The sequence below is a fragment of the Chiroxiphia lanceolata genome, chromosome Z (genome assembly GCF_009829145.1).
Source record: "Chiroxiphia lanceolata isolate bChiLan1 chromosome Z, bChiLan1.pri, whole genome shotgun sequence".
Lineage (NCBI taxonomy): Eukaryota > Metazoa > Chordata > Aves > Passeriformes > Pipridae > Chiroxiphia > Chiroxiphia lanceolata.
In genome coordinates this window covers 48,628,268-48,649,389 of record NC_045671.1, presented here as the reverse complement: position 1 = coordinate 48,649,389, position 21,122 = coordinate 48,628,268, and the positions used below count along the sequence as shown (strand labels likewise).

The following is a 21,122-nucleotide window of genomic DNA, read 5'->3' as shown; positions in this document are numbered from 1 at the left end:
AAGTTATGGTCCTGCTTCCTAATCTGGGAACACATGTTGTGCTGGTGGTTTGCCTGGATTTCAGGACAAAGTTTTCTTTACTGGTGTCTCAGTGAAATTTTCTACCCCATCTCCTAGCTATTACAGTGCTTTGTACTTTTTATATGATTGGCAGTGGTGAACCATCTCATATTTTATTGTTTCTGAAAACAATGCATTTTCCTTCTCTTAGGTGTTGGATTCAGAGTTGGAGGAGAAACAGGTGGCAGATATTTTGTGCTCCAGGTGCACTATGGAGATATTAGTGCATTTAGAGGTATGTATTTTGGAAATTTGTTCTGTAAGTTGTATCAGCTGCAGCATCAAAATATTTGCATTACATGTAGAGAACAATTTTTCTGTTAGTGCCATTTACAAAGGTGTAAAGATCAGTGGGCATATTTGTAATACAATTTGTATATCAACTTGACTTTATAAATTTGATTTATCTATAAATGTTTGAAAAGTGAACACATTTTTTTCAAAATGTAGAGCAGATGACATAAGGTAATGAAGAAGCAGATTAATGATTCTAAATGTGGGGAGAAACTTAGGTTTTCCATATATAATTCAGTGTTCTCTTTGATAAAGTTGAAACAAATAGCTGTGAACATCCTTAACCTATCCCTTACTTGAGTAGATGGTGAAAAGATTATGTACACTGGCCAGCCAGTCACAGTATCTGTATTTGGAAGAAATATAACTTGTGGAGACAGTGTCACTTTTTTTTTCTTTTTTTTTTTTTTAAGGATGAAGCACTTATTTCAAGCATGGCAATATACTTATTGTTGTCATTGAGTGCTTCACAGAAGCACAGAATGATTGAGGTTGAAACAGACCTCTGGGAGTCATCTGGTCCATCCCCACCCTGCTGAAGCAGGGCAGCCTACAGCCTGTTACCCAGGGCCATGTCCAGGCATCTTCAAGGGCAGAGACACCTCAATTTCTCAGGGCAACCTCTGCCACTGTTCAGACATCTGCACAGTGAAAAGTGTTTCCTGATGTGCAGAAGGAACCTCCTGTGTTTTAGTGTGTGCCCATCATCTGTGGTCCTGTCACTGGGCACCTTTGAGAAGAGCTGACTTCCTCTTCTTTGCACCCTCTCTGCAGTTTGAAGAGTCCCAGCTCTCTTATCTTTCTCACAGCAGAGATGCTCCAGTCTCTTCATCATCTTCATAGCCCTTTGCTGGCCTCTCTCCATGTTTCTCTTGTACTGGGGAGCCCAACCCTGGACACAGTGTTCCAGATGTTGCCTCACCAGGGAGGAGTAGAGAGGATCACCTCTGCCAACCTGCTGGCAATACTTTGGCTAATGCAGCCCAGCATGCCATTTGCTGATGCAGCAAGGGCACACTACTGCCTCATGGTCACTTTGGTGTCCATGGGGACCTCCAAGGCCTATGCTACCAAGCTGCTTCCCAGCTGGGCAGCCCCCAGACTGTGCCGGTGCTTGGGGTTGTACCTCCCCAGGTGCAGGACTTTGCACTTCTACTCATTGAATTTCATTAGGTTCTTGTCAACCCCTTTTTCCAACCTGTCCAGATCCCTCTGGATGGAAGCACAACCATCCGGTTGTGCTTGTCCCAGTCATTTGTCCCAGTGCCATCTGCAAACTTACTGAGGGCAGACCTAACATGTATATATATATAATATATATGTATATATATATATATATATATATATAATATATATGTATATATATATATATAAAATATATATACTATATTATATATATTATATATATTATATTTATATTTTTATATATTTTTTATATATATATATATATTCATCCAGACCATTAATGAAGGTGTTGAACAGGACTGGAACCAGTATTGTTTCCTGGGTTATGCCATCCTGCAATAAGACAACCATTTAACCAGTGTTCAATTCACGTCACTGCTCATCCAGCCCATACATTATGAGGTGGGATGAGTGAAATTTGGATTTCATTAATGCACCTTGAGATATTTGTGATGTGAGATTTTGGGGGATTATTTTATTTATTTTTTTATATTTCATATTGTACCTTTTTCTTTAAACATGAAATGCCTTGTTCAGACACCTTTGGGATGCGTGTATTCTTACTTTCAGTCTGTAAATCACATCCTATGTAAAGTTTTTAGGTTAGGACCTCTCTGGTCATCTAGAGTAAAAAATGAGTGGGTCATCATTCTCATGGAACTGTTCTGTGATATGTTAATGCGTAGGATTTAAATGAGAATGTGGAGAACCTCATGGGATAAGAGATAATGAAAATGTTGGATGAAGAAGAAAGAGGAAGTAAGCTGAATAACAACAAAAAAGGGAAGGTATTATGTAGCATAATGGCAAAATTGGTAGAGGAGGAGGAGGAAGGAATAAACTGAGTGTGCCAGCATTGTTTAAATGAAGTATATCTGCAAATATGCACAACTGAAGTTGAAAGAATTGATTTTCATGAGGAAGTTCATGAGGGACCCTTACAACCCATGGGATTCTCTGCCTGCTAAAATCCTGAATAATTAAAGTCACAAATCTCTAAAGAGAGCATATTTATTGAGAGCCTGCTCATTATTGCTTGGGGACAGTGAGAGTTCTCACTGTTCGTTTTCACTCTTAAGTATAATATATGAGTATGTAGTTATTAAGAAAAAGAAACAAATGAGACCAGTATTCTTCATTGCATATTAGCTGAGAATGTATTTGGAAATTTTTATTAATAACTTCACTTGTTGGTCAAAGCTTCAACTCAGAAAATCCACTTGCAGACTTAGAGAAACTACAGTGAAATGATTTATCATCTGAAATTAAGACATAATTTTATACCCATGAAACACCCCCCCCTGCAGTAATCACCCTTATTTTTTGCCTAGAATATCTTCCAGGACTTAGAAATGTCACAGATATAAGCCTGCAAAATTATGAAAGTTTAAGAAGTGTGATCTGATAGGACTATGATGTAGGGGGTGATACTAGTGTCATTACAAAAGGTAATGAGTATGAGTTCCTATCCGTTTTGGGGGGAAAAATGGACTAGTTAAAATCTGTCCACTCTCATGTTCCACTCTTTCTAAAAAGAATATTTCTTCATTTCATTAACCAGGTATTAAACTCATTCTCCTTTCCATCCCTTCTTAGCTTTAATCCTGAGCTAAGAATTCTTATTTAGGTATGCACTTTATGCTCAGATATCAAAATAAAGCTTATTGTACCTTGTCTAAAATGAACATATTAAAAAATAAGCTGGAAAACCAAAAATACATTCTACAAAAAAATGGGATATGTGCAAAGAGCCATCTTAGAAAAACATCAATTTCTTTACTTTGCTTTCTTCACTTCTTATATTGCAATAGCAAAAATTATTTTTGTTTGGAGTTATGGCTGATAGTGGATACAGTTTTGTAATAAATAAAAAGTTTTCAGAAATTTGTCTACCATGCTACTGTCTTAGTCCTTTCCACAACATGTGAGAATTTAGTTGTTATCCTCAAGAATCAAACTGTTTAGAAGTTATCAATAATGTCTTTTAACTTAGTCTCTATGGAAGGTTTTCACATTATGTTATTTTTATGTGTGCAAGTGTTGCATTCTTTGAAGCAATTTATAATTTTTGTCAGATGCTTGGAGCAAACTTATGGGGAATTATTTGATTTTTGTCCAGCTCTGCCTCTTCCTTCATTCCCTTTCTTGTTCTCTCTCCTTCTTGCACAAGGAACAACATTTGCATTCTCAGCTCCTTCTCTAACTCCCATTTTTTTCCATGAGGATAGATTTATATTTCCCTGCTATCATTCCATACAAAAATTATGATACCCACATTACATATACTAACATAGAAGTACCTGCTTTTGTGCAGGGTGTGTGTGTTCTTTGTGTTGGGTTGGGTTTTGGATTTTTTTGGTTGGGGAGAGTAATTATTTTGGGCCACCAAGCTGGCAGATATCTTAAAAATATCTGTTTCTTCGTAAGTCTGTGAGTTGTATGTTGCCATTGAGTTATAGCTTTATTTTGAACATTAGATTCAGTGTGCTTCTCTTTGATATTCTTTTGAATATCCTAGTGTCTTGAATAAAATTAATTTTGCATATTCACAGATATTCATGGCTATGACATATTATGATATCCTCTTAGCAAATCAATCATCTGTGACCCTTACGAGGTATTCAACTGTTAAAAAATTATGCTGAGTCAGTTTCAGCAATTGTTGGTCTCCTTTCTGTTTGGAAAGTAAGTTGTGAAAATGTGAGTGGGGAGACTGTGTTTGCATTTTGTTTTTCACAAATTGAATAAAGGTAGAGTTTCATTCTATATGTTACTAGACTTCTAAAAAGAATTTTGCTGAATTGATTTTGGATGAGTGAACAGCTTGGCAATTGCAAGCACCTTCACTTCCATGAAAAAAACAAATTGAGCTAGTTTTCTTTTATGTATATTATACTAGCTATCAGTATTGAATGCAACATACTGAATTTGTCTCATTCTTTACAAAGACTTCAAGTTCATTTTTGTGCTGCATGTCTTTGCTTTTTAAATATAGCTTGAACAAAGTTACTTCCCTGTGGGCATTAGCTTTGGAATTGCCTTGCTCAGAGGTTGTGCTTACCTTTGAGGCTGCTTCTTATCTTTAGTGAGGCAAAGCCAATTCTGAGGCTGTATGTGGAGATTCTGGTACAAATCAAAGGCTGACTTTGAAACAACAAGAGGTTTGGAGCTTCATAAAAAGTGCTGCACTATTACAGTGAAAGCTTTTAAGTATTCTAGCTGCCATGTGTGAGTGCTATACTGTTCCTATGAAATATTAGAAATAGAATAACGAAGAAGCTGAAGAAAAAGTTTGAGCAGTGTTCAGTAATTTATAATCTGTGTACCAAAAGTGCAAAGAAAGTAGGTTTTGAAGAGTGTTTGTTTTTATGAGTAAAAAAAACCCCAACCATATAAGCATCTGCGAAGCCATGGAACTCTCAATGTCTATGGCGGATTATCATGCATGTAATTAAAGAGTTCAGGATTGTTGATCTGGATAGACAGATTTAGCAGGAAGGTTGTCAGACTCGTATTGCAAGTCCTGTCAAAATCAGCTTACAGAATGAGAGTGTTTCTCTTCAGGATAATTTGCCTTCACTTCACATATGAGTATTTAATTTGACAAACTTGAGTATTTCTAGTATTTGAGATATTTCTCCTAGAAAATATTATAAACAGGAGTAGCATAGGTGATTCTTTTTAACTAATTTAAACATTTATTGGCAGTTAAACTTGGAGTGACCATTACAATGTTGTCATGTACAAATTTTAAAAAGGATATATTTAAAATCTGAAGCCATTTTAACATGCACCGTCGATTGCCACAGTCTGAGGGGGGATGGGGCCGTGACACAGCATGGATGGGTTCAGAGACAAGGTAGGGGTGTAGATGGAATCCTTTATTGAGGCGTGCACAGGATTTTTATCAGCTCAGGCAGGGAAAGGGCCAGAACATGAGGTGGAGCATGAGACAGACAAACGGGGGAACAAACTGGGATAGGGACACAGGCAAAAGGGGGAGGAACATGGGAGGAGCTGGGGAAGGAAAGGGAGCAGGGAAGCAGGCATGCGTGGGCACACCCGGGAAATATAAATAGAGGGGCAACATACAATGTGTATGTTTATAAGCACATAAAACCTGTAAAGTCCATATAATAAAGTCCTGACAATTGCTGTATATCTTCCTCCATGCCTGGAACTGTTCCCATGCTGAATCTTGCTCCTTCATAGTTGATTTTGTTTGACGTAGGTAAATAAAAGCTGGGAATATATAATATGATTGTGTTATAATTGGGCACGACACAAGGTGGCTATAAGCACAACTTCTGGTTTCATTTGAGTTGGAAGTTCTGCATGGACGGTTTGCTTTCATTTGAACCTATTTCTGAGTTATATAAAAATGCATTTTCCAGTCTTTGCCATATGGTAAATAGTAACTAGTAACTTCTTTGTCCTAGAGCAGTGCATGTGTACTGAATATCTGAAACAAATAAATCAAAGGAGTTAGGCTGGACTGACAGATCGCAGAAGAGATGCTAGATTTTGTTTGGTTTGTGCATTGTTTAAATGTATTTTTGCTTAGGTCAGACAGTGAAGCTTGAAAAGAATTAGCCCTGAGAACTGACATGACCCCACTGAAGTCAGCATTCTTGGGTGGAGGGTTCAGAACTTTGAGTATTTCAAAGCTGTAGGGAAGGAGAATCAAGAAAACATCATTTCCATTCTGTAGTTGTTAGAAAAATGTTTAGCCAAGTTATGACTAAATGTAACTACAAACAAAATAATAAATTGCTGTAGGAATTCCCTAAAACTCTAGACCAAAGTATCCATCTGTTATTTTACTCTTAAAACAGCACTGCAGATCAAATACTTGTGCCACAAGTTGATTTGTGTTTCTCCTGATACTGATTTAGATGGTTGCCTTGTATAGTAACAACCACAACTTTACCACTGTCTTCACTTCATTTTGAAATTGCTCTAATTAGATGAAAATACTGAATAAAATCTTTTTCATAGTCTGAAAATGTAAATAGTGTTAAAATACCTTAATATTGCCAAACTTAAATATATTGGAGTTCTTTCCTTCTTCCTGCTGTACTATTTTTAAAAGAGGTACTATGACATAGTAAAGGTTAAATTTTTCAAGCATGACTCATATTTGGCACATGACAGGTTTGGTTTTATTTTCTTGGGTTAGTTTTTGCAGCAATCTTCAAAAGACCGGATGGTGATGTTTTCAACTAAAACTCCAAAACGGAGAGACGCAAAACTACTGATTGCATTTTAATTCTTCTAATTTTATTACTTCAAATGATAATGTTCTGAGAGGAAGCAAGCATTTTCCAATTGTTATTGAAACTGATTTAGTGCAGACTTTCTAACAATGTTAAACTTATGAAAACTGAGTTCTGCAGCATCACCTGTATTACGTGAATAGCCAAAAATTTAGTCAAAAAATTTAGTTTGAAACCAGGAGGGTGGGGCAAAAGAGACTTCACAAAGAACTTTGTAGCAACCATAGAGGTATTGAAATTGTAAGTGAAGCTTCCTACAGTGAAGGGATAGAGGATGAACAATAAACACGTATCTTGAACTTTTTCTAAAACCACTGACAAAGAATTTAATTTCTCTTTCTCTTGAATGTTTTCCAGCCATTCCCCTACTTCTGTCCCAATAACTTAGTCTTTCTGGTGCTTTTGGATTCTTAATTTGGCAATTTGAAAGAAACATTTATTATCTGTGATTGAAAACTCGTGCATATTCTTGCATGACACCTATTCAATACAACTAAAGTAGTAGGAGATCTTGATGAAAGAGCTACTGTTGTAGCTTTGCTTTTCTGTGGATAGTGAAGACTCCCTTTTTATTGTTATTTTCAAAGGTTTACTGATTCAGATTTTTAAATCCAGAAGTGTTTGTGGGATGCACAGAGCTCAAGTAGCTGAGAATTTGCAAATGCCATAATGATGAGCCTAGTGAAATTGTGTTAGCAACTAATTCACATGCGTAACACATGTATTAATTTATACACTTGCATTGTGAACATATGGAAAACAAATTCTAGTAAATTCTAGTATTAGTGGTGAGTAAAAAACAGAGCCCTTAGTAGTGAGATGGCATGTGACTGAAATAACTAATGTTTGAAAAACTAAACTGATACTTTTTAATCAGTAAAGTCTCCCTGTTTTGTCCCAGTCTGATCATTATCCTTCCTTCTGTTCAAATGCACTACTTTTCTCAGTTTGGAATCTACCTATTGGTGGGAGGAAAAACTCTCTGAAGTAACCACTTGTCAGCAGATCCAAAGCTACTCTGTTCGCTTTCTCATCTGAAGCATATACTGTTAGAGGATACTTTTTCATAATTTTCTGTTTACTTCCTTTGGAATTAGGCCCATCTTCTAACTACAGCTGTTATTGTTATACACATAAGAAAAATAATAAACTTCCTTAAAAAAGAACAAAGATTGAACTCCCAGATCAGCAACTAAAATTGAGTAATTACACAGACAATTTTATCTTTTTATTATAACATCAGACATATAAGATAATGAAGATACAGTACATTAACAAATAAAATAGCTATTTTTGCTCACCTTCTGGGATATCCGGTGTTAAACAGAATCACTTTCTGTATTGGTATCTTAAGTTCACTTCTTGACTTTATTACAAGGATTTCTGGCAGTTACATTATTAATGACTAATGTCATCACTTTTTACGAATCTTTCATTTTTCTAACTGTTATCAAAATATAGTTTTGTTTGAAGCTAAACAACTTTTTCTGCTGTTGTAAACACGATGCTGTTTCATCTCCCAGATGCTAGTTCATGAAGATCCAGAATTTCTACTGTCACAAAAGCAGTCAGTTTTTCATCCACCACAGTTTTGCTCTGTATTAGGCTTTTGCTACAAATGCAGTACTGTGATGTTCAGGTTTGTGCAATTTGAGTAATGTTTACATAGTATGAAGGTTTGACTGCAAACAATAAGATTAAAACTTGTTCTGATATTTTTTACGCAGTGAAAGAATCTTATTAATATGTAATAATTTGCAGGGCTTCAGTTGCTAATTATTAAACTGTTTCATGATTTGTACAGATAAGCACAAGGACTGCTCTGGTGTAACTTTACATCTGACACATCAGAAGTGAGTATCTTTAAAATTACTTATTATTTTTTTCATCAGAATAGAAGGTATGGATTCCTTTGAAAACATGTGAAATAAAAAAATATCATCATGGCTAGGCTTCGCGAACGAAGATTTGGGAAGGCACTATCCACTTTTGCTACAGGCACGTTGGTGGCTTATGAGGCCAATACGTGACAGACATATCCGATTGCAAAAGGCGCAGCAGAAAGACTCCTTAGATGGTGTATTTTACAAGATACGGTTCTTTCTGCGTTGCCTTTTTTCCTCGAGAGTGATCCTGCGTGTGTTCTCGAAGGAGACAGCTGCATTATAGATGGTGTGTCTCCAGGCCTCCCGATTTGAGGCCAGAGTAGACCAGTTATGGTGATCAATATGGCCAAGGCTGAGATGTTGTTTCAGGGAGTCCTTGTATCTTTTCTTCGGGGCTCCTCTCATGCGGCAGCCAGTGGCAAGTTCACCATAGAGCAGGATCTTAGGAAGGCGGTGGTCCTTCATCCTTGAGACGTGCCCTGCCCGTCGCAGCTGCGTTCTCAGTAGCATGGCCTCAATACTAGTGACAGCTGCTTGCTCTAGTACAGATGTATTGGTCACATAATCTGACCAGCGGATGTTAAGGATTGTACGGAGGCAGCGCTGATGGAAGCGTTCTAGGAGACGCAGGTGGTGCCGGTAGATGACCCATGATTCGGAACCATATAGGAGAGTAGACAACACTATGGCTTTGTAAACACTGATCTTTGTGCTTTTCTTCAAGTGTTTATTACGCCATACTCTTTTGTGGAGTTTTCCAAAGGCACTATATGCCTTAGCTAACCTGTTGTCTATCTCTCCGTCGATCTTACCATCTGAGGAGATGAGACTACCAAGGTAGTTAAACTGCTGGACTGATTTGAGCTCTGATTGGCCAATGGTGATGTGGGGATGATGGAAGACTTCCAGAGGTGCAGGTTGATGGAGGACCTCTGTCTTCTTTAAGCTGACTTCCAGCCCAAAGAGCTCAGCAGCATCTGCAAAGCAGGATGTTAAACGCTGCAGAGCTGCTTCTGTGTGGGCAACAAGGGCGGCGTCATCAGCATAAAGCAGCTCCCGGACAAGATGGTTTAAGGTCTTGGTGTGGGCCTTCAGTCGCCTTAGATTGAATAGACTTCCATCAGTACGGTATCGAATGTAGATGCCGTCCTGATACTTCACAATATTAAGAATTTTGAAGTTATGTGGTATCTGTTGGCAAAAGATTTAATTTCTACTAAGAAACTTGACAGACAAGTGGTGCTATCAGTACTGAGCTAATCCAGTTTAAGAGCATCATATTTAGAAATCTGGGACAAGAACAGCAATTATGTAGATGATAGTTTTGTCCTATTTCACATACTTTGCAAAAAATGCTTTAAGAATTGTAGCACTGTATGAAAAAAAGGAGGGAGGAGAAGGTGCTGTATAACAGCTTCCTTCTCAGCAGACCTGTTTCAGATGTAATTCAACATTTAGACAGTAGTGGTGTTAAATGGTATTGCATATCGTGTCACTTGCAGAGGACTTGTTTACCAGAGCTTGGGTTTTGAATTGCAGGCAGCCTTTGATTGCTGGAATGTATCTAATGATGTCTGTGAACACTGTCATACCACCAGGCGAGAAAGGTGAGTCATTGTTCTACAAAGGGATTATATAATTTCAACATCTGATTTATTTTTATTACTTTTTGAAGAAGAAAATTTAGTAGAGACTTTCTGAATTCTAGATGGACAAATTAGTTACTTAATTAAGCAAATTATGAAAAAATAATTATGTTGAAGATTGTATCATATTTCCTGATGACTACATCAATAAAGGCAATCAATGCTGTAGAAACACAATGTTGTACAAAACAATAATGATCTGTGCAACTTTGAAGATTTTAGGGTTCCTAAGAGTATTTCTTTGATTTACTTTCATCTCAATGTTTTGCAAAAACATCTCTACCTATTTTCCTTCTTTCCCTCCTAGAAAGCCATAAAATATTTTGGACTCTTCTTCATCTGTATTTGTCACCCATGATACTTGTGATTCTACTAAGAGTTCAGTTTTAATGAATGAATTTCTACCAGTAAGGAGTTGCTGTTTAAGAATTTTATTCCTATGTTGCTGATCGATTAAAAGGTCAAAATGCTGAAAAAACATTGTAAAAGAAAGTTTCCTAACAGTTTTGATTCAGAATCCTACTCAGTGGATTTTATCTGAAACTTAGCTTGGATAGTCCCAGTATCCCTTCTTCAGGCTACCGTGCAACGTTCTGTTTTAAGGAAGTTGAACACTGACTTTACATTTTCCTCTGTTATACCATGATTTTAAATTAGATAACTGAGAACACCATTTGTCCCATTTATTGTTAGCTGCCTAAATACAATTGAGGTGATCAAATGCTCAGCTGACTCCAACTGTTTAGTGAACTCAGAAACTTGAAACTTCACATATTTTAATATGAAATTTGATATGAAAACATATCAAATTAATACCTCAACACCCTCCAGAATCTTTGGTCAAAGGGACAGACAAACAGTTCTGTCGCTGTTGATAGCTGCCTTCTCACATTCAATCATATTTACAGTTCTTAAGTAGAGCATGAGGTTTGTTAGAACAGGAAACATGCAGACACCTCTCAGAGAGGCATCGGCAAAGGGATTTTTCTGTAGGCTCTTCCTTAGTAGTAGCAATATGTACTGTACCTAACACAAGTACTAGTCTTCAAACACTGTACAACACTTCCCTACCAAAGTCTGTGTCTAACCCTAGACCTCTAAGTCTGGGCCTTTCAAATCAAGCCTTCATTGTAAATTTCATTAGTTTAGAATTATATCAGTTTATTTTAGTTTTCCCCTGAAAGTTTACATGTTTATTTTAAGTGTCCCTCAACATAGTCTGTAAGCAAATGTATTATTTTATTTTGTTAAATATCGGTAGTGTACACTGGAAAAAATACTTCTGGCTTTCAGCCCAATTTTGTTTGTACGGCATCACAGAAAGTAATTTTCAACTGACCTTTATTATATTTTATTGGGTTTTATTTGCAGATTTCTTGAGATAGACACTACAGAAATATAAGATGTTATCTATTATCTTTTGAAGTTGTCTGTTGTCCAGTGTAGGTATACTTTTTGTAAACCATATTGAATGAGTACAGTAATGTAACTTTTCTCTGTTTGATAAATAATGTGTTTGTCATTGTTTATTGCTGTCGTATTTTAACAGTGGTTGATGCAGACATTGCCTGCCATTACAAAAGATTTCCAATGCACCTTTTTGCCTACAGAGTTCATACACACAGACTAGGTAAGAGTTTTGTTTCAGCATAGGAGTATCAAATACTTAACAGAAAAATGCTGACACTGCCACATGTTTATGTCTCTTGTTCACCTGTATCTTACAGGTAAAGTAGTGAGTGGATACAGAGTGAGAAACGGTCAATGGACATTGATTGGTAGACAGAGTCCGCAACTACCACAGGTTGGTTGTTTTTTGTAATTCTACCTGTAAATTTTAATTATCTTTATTCAAAACTGAGAAGCTGGATTGGAAATCGTGCCCACGGATCTGCATCCTGGTGTTTCCACTGGTACATGTTGTGGTGCCACTGGGAGTGAATGTTGCTAAGTATTACTATCACAATTAGATTATGATGCAAAAACCATTTCACATGGGTATCACTGTCGTTCTCATCAGTGCATATTGATGTAAATGATATGAAACACTTCCACTGATTGTGGTGAATCATCCTGTCTTTCAGGCTTTCTACCCAGTAGAACATCCGGTAGATGTGAGCTATGATGATATCCTGGCAGCCAGATGTGTGTTCAGTGGGGAAGGCAGAACTACAGAGACACATATAGGGTAAATTTTGTCTGTTTGCTCCATTTCCTCACTGTGCTTTTCCGGGATACTGGTTCTATGAAGAAATGTGTTTGTTTCATGTCTTCTTCCAAGGTAATTCTAAGACACATTTTCTGCCAGAATGTTCTGTTTTGTTTCTAGTCTATTCAAGATTTAACTCTACACAATGTTCACTGGCTTTACTTACGTGAATATTCACTTCACTGAAGTGTTCAGAACATTTCTCCAGTGAAGCTTTGCTGCCAAACACCTTACTCAGATGTTGGGCTGATCTGCACTTAGAGAAGGATAGAGAATATCAATTCCAGAAAATACATTTTTAATAAGGTGACATTATTGACTGTTTATGGTGAAATAATAAAGTTTCCCAATTTCTCTGCATTATTCTGGAAAGAAGGTTTATAGAAGCTTATAAAATTCTGATAGTTTGACCTGTTGTAAAATCTAACCTTAAAAATTTGGACCAATACACCAGTTACCTTTTTTCAACATAAAAATGTACAGGCTTTTATGAAGACAAATCAAACCAGAAATTAATAATAATGATAAAAAGGAAAATCTGAACAGTGTTAGTCAGTGGTGCTATTCAGCTGCAGGTGGCAGACGCAGCCCTATAAGATCAAGTTGACAGATACAGCTTTAAAAATAGATGTAATATTAATATTCTCTTAACTGTCTCTGGCTCTTTGAACTGTAATTTATTGCATATGTAGAGATACGAAGATACCCTGCAGAAATCTCTCCACTCTGGGAGTATGTGCTGCAGCATCCCAAGGAAAGAAATTTTAGTGCACCGAGCATCCTAAGATTGTATCTCAGTAGAGGGTTAAGGATTCAACATGGATTTATGGCCTTGCAGTGAATAGTTAAAATACTGATGAGTAACAGCTGAGGCAAAATGAGTTGAGAAGAGGTTTTTACAAAGATTGTAACACTAAAAAAAGTATCTAAAACCTTAATTTAATTGTTGATCTTCTATTCGCAAGTTCAAAAAGTTTCTGTCGCATTTCTGGAACTTGCAAAAGTAGTTCCTGCTTGCTGAATAATCCTTACAGTTTAAGAAGCAGTCTTAGGACAATTAGGATATTTTCTTTCAATGTACTAGTATGCTTTCAATAGGAAAAGTCTCTGTCCTTTTCATTACAGTTATCATTATTATTATAATTAGTATTTTATTATTTTTATTATGTGTATATAATTGTTATATCACATATAAATATATAGTATAAATAACGTATTATTTATTACTATTATTAGTAGTGTTTTTAGTATTACTATTATTCAGTGTTATTTATTTATTATTATTTAGTATTATTATACTTTACTACAAGTTTTACTTCATCCCACTCTGAGGTAGGCAGGACTGGGGGAGGGCCTGTGTGGTACTTAGTTGCCACCTGGAATCAAACCACCACAAATGCTTAGACACAGTAACACGTGTCAGGTGAACCAGGTTTCATGTGGTTTCCACATCCCCTTTTCTATTGGAGTTTCAAAGATGAAACAATTACAGTGACAGACATTGGAGGTCCAGCAGTGAAGTTAATGCTTTCTAAGAGCTTAAGCAGAGCTTGCCCAGTCAGAGCCTCATTTTTGTGGCCTCCAAGGAATGCTAAACTTTCAATGCGTGGAAAAATACCGACTCCCCTTTTGAAACAGTCTCTTCTCCTCTGTTCCCCCTGTCTCCCCTCTGGCTTGTGTCATTATTGTTGCTATGGTGAATAAATGAATTCTGCAGGATGCTGCTGGAAAAGTCAGCACTGACGTCTTTTGCAAACAGCTAATAGGCCACCCCTGTATCTCTTTTATGAGTGTGGCTCACTGGTTAATTGTGAAAGTTAATTAAAAAATCTCAATGTAAAACCCTGTGTTTTGGGAACTTTTCTTTAAAAGTCCCAGTTTATTCCATTGTCAGGATTCTAGCTCTAAATAAAAGGTGTCACCTTATATGGTAGAGATAAAAACAGTTGAGATCACAGTTGTAAAAAGGCCCTGTATGGTCTACTTCACAAAGTAATATTTTTCAGAAAAAATCTTCCTTGCACCAGCTGTTTTTTCTATTGAAGACAGGATTATGTATCAGTACAGAAGAGCCTCTTCTGTTTCAAGTACATGCACAACATTTATGAAAGAACTAGGTTTTGCTAGTGTTTAATCATTCCCCTTGCAGTCATGTTTTTGTTACAGAAGCTTATGAACAAGTTATTCTCAAGATGACAGTGCTATATTCTCTTTAAGAGATACTTATGGTGTTTTAATATGTATTGAAATTAAGTTTTACTGCTTTAGAACCAGTGTGATTGGACAATAAAGGGATACACTTGAACATGGGGGCAGGGCGAAGATTTGTCATAGAAGATAGCCACTGAAATCAAACATAGATGTTATTTGCAACAATTTCAAATTACATTTGCCCAAGATTGACAGAGAAGTGTATGAATAGCGATGTAATGAATGATGCAGTTCTGTCATATTTCATCAGAATGTGTGCATAGGTAATCACACAGTGTGGACTGTGTGGAATATACTGGGGAAATGAGAAGGAAGAGCAGTTTAAATAGGTGATGCAATTTTCTGTAGAATCAAAACAAAATTGTTAGGAATTTCTGAGGTACATGGGGAGCGTGTGCTAAGTGGTATTCTTCAGTATAAACCAAAAGAAACTTTTGGTATTCGCTTCAGTGAAGATATTACATTTTTTAGTGTGGGACATCTAAACATTTCATTGCTACTTTTTAATATTCTAATAAACAAGTAGGATGAATTAAATAACAGCTATATTCAGGTCCTTTTTTTTTAAGTGCCACGTCTTTTCTGTGTTGTGTAGGGGTACAGCCAATGATGAAATGTGTAATTTTTACATTATGTACTATATGGAAGCCAAGCATGCTGTCTCATATATGACCTGCACTCAGAATGCAAACCCTGAGATGTTCAGAAATATTCCACAGGAGGCAAATATTCCTGTTCCAATCAAGTCTGACATGCTGAAGATGACACATGGGCATCACGAAGGTGAGAAATACTTGTAATCCGTTTTATTCAAGTCGTCTTATGCTCACTGATGTGTTTCCCTGTGTTGTTTTGATATGCAAAATTCTCATAAAGAGGTAATGTAATTCTGCATAAAATTCAAATTGCTAACTAATAAACCATTATGGGACTCCACTGTTCATTTTGGTGGAAATGTGTGCCGTAGTCTTTTGTCCATTTTTTCCTAATGTTGACTTCCAGCTTTCAACATTTTTATAGCTGTATAAGCTGTGTACCCTAAAGATTGGCCTCTTTTTCTGTGCTAAACTTTATATTAACAATTTTTTAATGTTTGCCTTATCTTCTGTCTATTTCCTACAAAACCGAATCATAACATTTCCATAGTTTTAGGATCCCACTGCCGTATGGAAGGAATTGGATGTTTACATTGAACATTATAAGCTGCAGCAACAGTATTATACAGAAGTAATCTTACTGCTGCTTTGTTTGGTAAACTTTGAATGGATATGTTCATTTCAGAAGGGCATTTTTTTCCCCAGTAGGGAGGTACTCAATTGCCTTCACATGCAGAGGTTAACATCATATCCTAAAACCTCTTTTTCAGAAACCAAGGATAGTGATACAAGTTCCTTGCTGCAGCAGGCCAAAAAAGAAGAGGAAGAGATTTTGGATCAGGGTATGTGCTTGTTTATTTCTGTGCACATCTTTTATTTCTGTGTTTATTTCTATTTCTATGCTCTAAGTACAAATCTTAACTTTTTATTCCAGTTCTTTTACTGCTGCATTGTTTGGTACAACTACTATGGATAGATAAAAATACGAAATGTTCATTATAGAGGGGCATTTTTTCCCCAGTACAGAGATACTGGATTCCCTTCACATGCAGAGGATAACATCATATCCTAAACCTATTTTTCAGAAACCAAGGATGGTGATAGAAGTTCTTTGCTGCAGCAGGCAAAAAAAGAAGAGAAAGAGATTTTGGATCAGGGTAGGTACTTGTTTATTTCTATGTCAAGTAAAGGACTCAATAATGTAAAATACTGATAAGTTATATCCTGATTGCTAATGAGTTATAATTTTTTTGATTTATTTCTCTTTAATTGATACAATTTGCAATGTTCTGTGAAGCTAATATGGTTTAATGCTATATAAATAATAATAAAAAAAGAATAGTCTACCGCTGATCTCTAACCTTGCAAGTAAAATTTATGAGTGCATTTTAATCTCATTAGGTTTTCCTGTTCTTTGTTTAATTTTCTAACAAAGGTTATAATTTATGTGTGTGTGCATATATTCTATATGTAATGCTCTGCTCTTAGCTCTTCAGTGATTTCTCACTTTGTATTACTACATATGTAACAGAGGAAAATGTTCTTATGCTTCATTATTGTACATGCAGTGGGTTGAGTACAGCTAATGTTTAATACTGAATTATTTTTCATTGTATTTGTGTATATGTGCATATATGCCTAACGACTCATGCAGAAATGTGTGTAGTACTTAGTTGCAGAAAAAAATCCAGGACTGTTATAAACCTTTAAGAAATACTCTGAATATTATTTATGTTTCAGAGATACTTCAAGACTGTACTTTAAAGTTCTTTTGAGTCATATGCTATTAGATAAATACTGCTTAAGTGTCAAGATTTTTCTTGGCACTAAGGAGAAGATGTCTCATCAGCTACAGTTTCATACCCTTTTCATTGAACAGTGTTGAAGTTCAAAGAGTAAATAAAGGCAAATTTCCTTTTGCCTTTAAGGAGAGCAAAGATTGGGACAGCGTTTAGAATTTTTGGTAATGTCTCACAAAGGGGTTAGATTTTATATGTACTCTGCCACTTTGCAGAGTTAACTCAATTAACTTACAGTTGCATAAAAAGTAGCTTCTAGAGTGTAAAATCATCTTGACTCAAGGTAAGTTGAACACCTAGGGACAATATTTGCAATGACATACCCAAAATTTGTCTTAGTCAATTCAAGATGTATTTTTTAAGAAAGAAAAATAATTCAAACTCCTTAAGCATGTTTCAGAGCAGAATGAGCTATTTTTTTCCAAATTTACATCAAGATTTATGCTGACAAGCTGCTTCACCCTTATGTTACTAATAAGTGCATTGACATTTGGTCAAGGTTCTGGTTATCTGTGTGTTTTATTGAATTCATTAGTATTTGAAAAAAAAATGTTGAAACAAGGTCCTGCTTTTAAAATCTTTTTCATTTGTCTTTGAAATGTATTTCAAAGGCATGTTTCTGCAATGCAGTTTGGTTTGCTGAGACCACTGTTTAGTATATATCCTCATCTAACATGTTTCTATGGAAACACAGTGCATTGTTTTGTCCATTTGAAATCAGTTGGGTTCATGATATGACATACCAAAACACAGGAGTTGCCGTGAGAGAATTTCATTTCATATTCTTAATTGTTAGCTTAAGGAAAATTCTTCCATCGTTTACAGGAGCCTGTCTTCAATTTTATATTGATACAGCTCTAACTTCAGTTGAATTATGTCTGAGAAAGCAAAAAGGAAAAAAAAAAGCAAAATGAAAAATCAGATCAGGTTTGATTTTGTTTTTGTCTCCAAAGAGGGAAAGTTGGGTGGCTGGTTTAAAAAGTGTGTTTTGGTTCTGAAAGCACATGAGCACCTGATAGGATACGCTGGGGAAACCAGGAGCTAAAAACAGTCTGCTAAAATGCTATAAAAATTACATAGCAATTGGAGTCAGTTTTGTGAGGCAATCAGTTTTATGCAGTTGTGCTGCCAATTTGTCCATCTCCTCAAGTAAATGTAGTGAGTCAGCCAATATCAACCAAATTTGAACAAGGCCTTAATGACAAGAAAGTTCTACAGGTTGGAGGGACCGAGGGGAGACCTCCTAAACTTCACAGAAGAAAATACCTTAGCCACTGAGGCTAAGGTCATTATACAAATTCAAACTTTCACTGAGGTAAAGGACGTAAGTCTTTCCGTTTATGGTCTGGCATGACATACTGTGTGTGATAACCTTATCTACAAAACCCAGAGCTACTAAAACTGAGGCTTTGATTAGTTCCGTTGCTGCTGAGCTGTTGCTCAGTAAATTCTACTTTTGATTTGCTCTGAAGAAAGCACTTCAACAATTTTTCCATAATTCTGTGGTTTATCTTGCATGTGTTTCTTTCCTCTATGATTCACTATGTTGTAGCAATTTATGTTTCCATTCTTAGTTTCAGGTAACCAAAGTAAACACTGTTACTTCACTAAAACTGAAATAGTTGTTAAATTATGCTGCCATGGAGATACTTACAAATCTGGGGGTTAGAGGTGTCCTCAAAGAGACAATTTTTATGTCAGTATTCTTAAATCTAGGCATTTGCATCAAAAAGGGAAAACCAAAAATCCTGCCATGTATCTGCCTGCTAATACTGTGTGTATCACATGTTTGCAAGGGCATAGGTTTAGTGGTACCTCCTGCCACAAGTAGTTTATTATATTGGTACCTCCAGATATTATCATGGCTTTTACATTAAATTTTCAATTTCATTATCTTCACTCATCAGAAGCACATTAATAAGCAATGCAAATATATTGAAATAGGCAGTAAACATCACAAAGCAAAGCACCACTCCACATCAAGATAAAGCTAAATCCCTGTCATGTTAAAATTTAACTGAACTTACCTTCATGAAAGTGACCTCATTATATTGTTTCTGAAACAGCAGCATCCTTGTATGGTGAAGGTAAACTGTTCATAGGAAGTGAGTTATTGTAGGAAATGCAACTGATTTAAACATTTGTGCATATTGGAGAGTTTACTGTTCCTGCTGAAGCACAAGGTCCATAGTAAAACAAATACTATGAATGTTTATTTTTTGTTCATCAGTAGAAGTTTGATTTAATTGTACTCAATAGAGACAGTAGTGCTGTGGTGGTTTTTTGTCAACATTCACTATCTGTACTATATGTCTTTACCTGTGGAAAAAAGGCCTAAATGTGTTTCATTCTGCTTGTTCATCACTTTCCTGGCTGTAAGGTGTGGCATAATATAGTATAATGGAGTTCTGGTTTGTTTTGGTGTACAAGCAGTGAAGCAGCCTTTACTACTGAGAAATTTCACTGCTGGTGTACCTGAAAGCTGTGCATATAAACATTCAAAACATAGTAGCAAGAGTAGTTTCTTTAAAACAAGGAAGAAATAGACAGGTGATGGTTAATCAGATGTCCAGTACTTAGTTTGTTGGCTGGCTCACAGTATGGTATCTCATTAGATGTAATCATAAACTTTTTGAACCAGAAGGGGCAAATTTTTTTCCTGGTAAAATAAATATAATTGTGTTGAAATGTTTTAAAGGAAAATTCGAGGTTGGCTTGAGCTAAAAATTTGCTAGCAGCATATAAACCAAAAATTAGATTTTGGGTTTGTTTTGGAAGAGTGCATGTAGGCCTGTATATACTACTTATCCATATATGGGAGAGAAAAGAGAATTTTCGTTTTACTTCTAGTATTATGTTTATTATGACAGTTACAAAAGTACATTTTTACTTCTCTCTGACTTAGGGAACTGAGGAGTTAGTACCAAAATAGTTACATATTTTTTGCCTCTGATGATGAAATCTGAAGTGAGAGTCAAAGTAGCAGTTCTTTTTTTCTCAGGATTAGTCAGCTGTACTGCCAGTGTAGTGGGTTTTTTTCCCTTATCCCTCATTATTTCATGATTTCCATGAGAACAAGTTATTCCAGGAGTTCAAATGGGAAAGTTCAATGTAAGTGAACTTAAGAATGGAATGTCTCAGATAGACTCATGCTGAGTGTTTTAACTGAAATCCTGTTAAACCTCATACATTTAAAATAATATTATAGTTTGAGTCCAGCATTCAATAGTTACTGAGCTGGGAAACTGAAATATCTGTTCTGAGTTGTTCAGTTGGGCATTTCTGTGAAAAGCTCATACAATAAAAGTGTACTGAATGAGTTTTTTTGTATCTGGGATAGAAATTTGTGATTGATTTGAGTGGAAGAACAAGGTATAGCTCCTCCTCTTTCTGCCTCATCTCTCTTTTACTTCCTTCAGGAAAAAAAAAAGGGTGGGGGAATGCGAACGGAGGCCTACAATGTCTTGTGGGATAGGTGTTGAAGAGGAAAAGAGAATCAGTGTATGGGCAGATATTTAGTTTTTCAAGCAGAGCAGCAACTTTCAATGAAGTGGTGTATTTTTTTTGTAATATTATATGACAAATCTGTGCAAGGAACATCAACCAGTGAGACTTGGTGTATTTTTATGCCAGCACAGGTTACATTACTTTCTAAAATGAACTTGTCATAATTTTGTGTCTGGTTGTAAGAAAACAGAGGAGCTCAGTTTGGTAGGTAGTTTAAATACTTTCCAGTATTGGTGTGGGTTGCATAGAATGAAATTAGAGACTATTTTAGATTAAGGCCCGACATACAAGAAAGTCTTCGGATGTTTTCAGGCTTGGGATGCATGTTTGGTGCTCAGAGATAATATGAGGTCCCTTAAATAGAGCACAAAAGTAAGATAAAAGTGGCCGAATTAAACCTTGGAAGAAACTGCTACTGAAAGATACTCAGAGCGATACACATCATTAAAGAAT

The 21,122-nt window shown here is 36.1% G+C and overlaps 1 protein-coding gene across 16 annotated transcripts in view; it reads left to right on the top strand.

The window, feature by feature from the left end:
* Nucleotides 1–21,122, top strand: part of PAM (peptidylglycine alpha-amidating monooxygenase) — a 123,278-nt gene that overhangs the window by 72,075 nt on the left and 30,081 nt on the right. For 10 of the 16 annotated variants that reach the window (XM_032675213.1, XM_032675222.1, XM_032675220.1 and 7 more), the window contains exons 7-15: nt 212–295; nt 8,620–8,668; nt 10,241–10,308; nt 11,897–11,977; nt 12,075–12,151; nt 12,432–12,535; nt 15,363–15,550; nt 16,134–16,205; nt 16,449–16,520. In XM_032675213.1, the coding sequence (XP_032531104.1) occupies nt 212–295; nt 8,620–8,668; nt 10,241–10,308; nt 11,897–11,977; nt 12,075–12,151; nt 12,432–12,535; nt 15,363–15,550; nt 16,134–16,205; nt 16,449–16,520 (795 nt within the window). The remainder of the gene's footprint in view (nt 1–211; nt 296–8,619; nt 8,669–10,240; nt 10,309–11,896; nt 11,978–12,074; nt 12,152–12,431; nt 12,536–15,362; nt 15,551–16,133; nt 16,206–16,448; nt 16,521–21,122) is intronic. The other 6 variants (XM_032675225.1, XM_032675224.1, XM_032675223.1 and 3 more) reach the window with 1 other exon arrangement.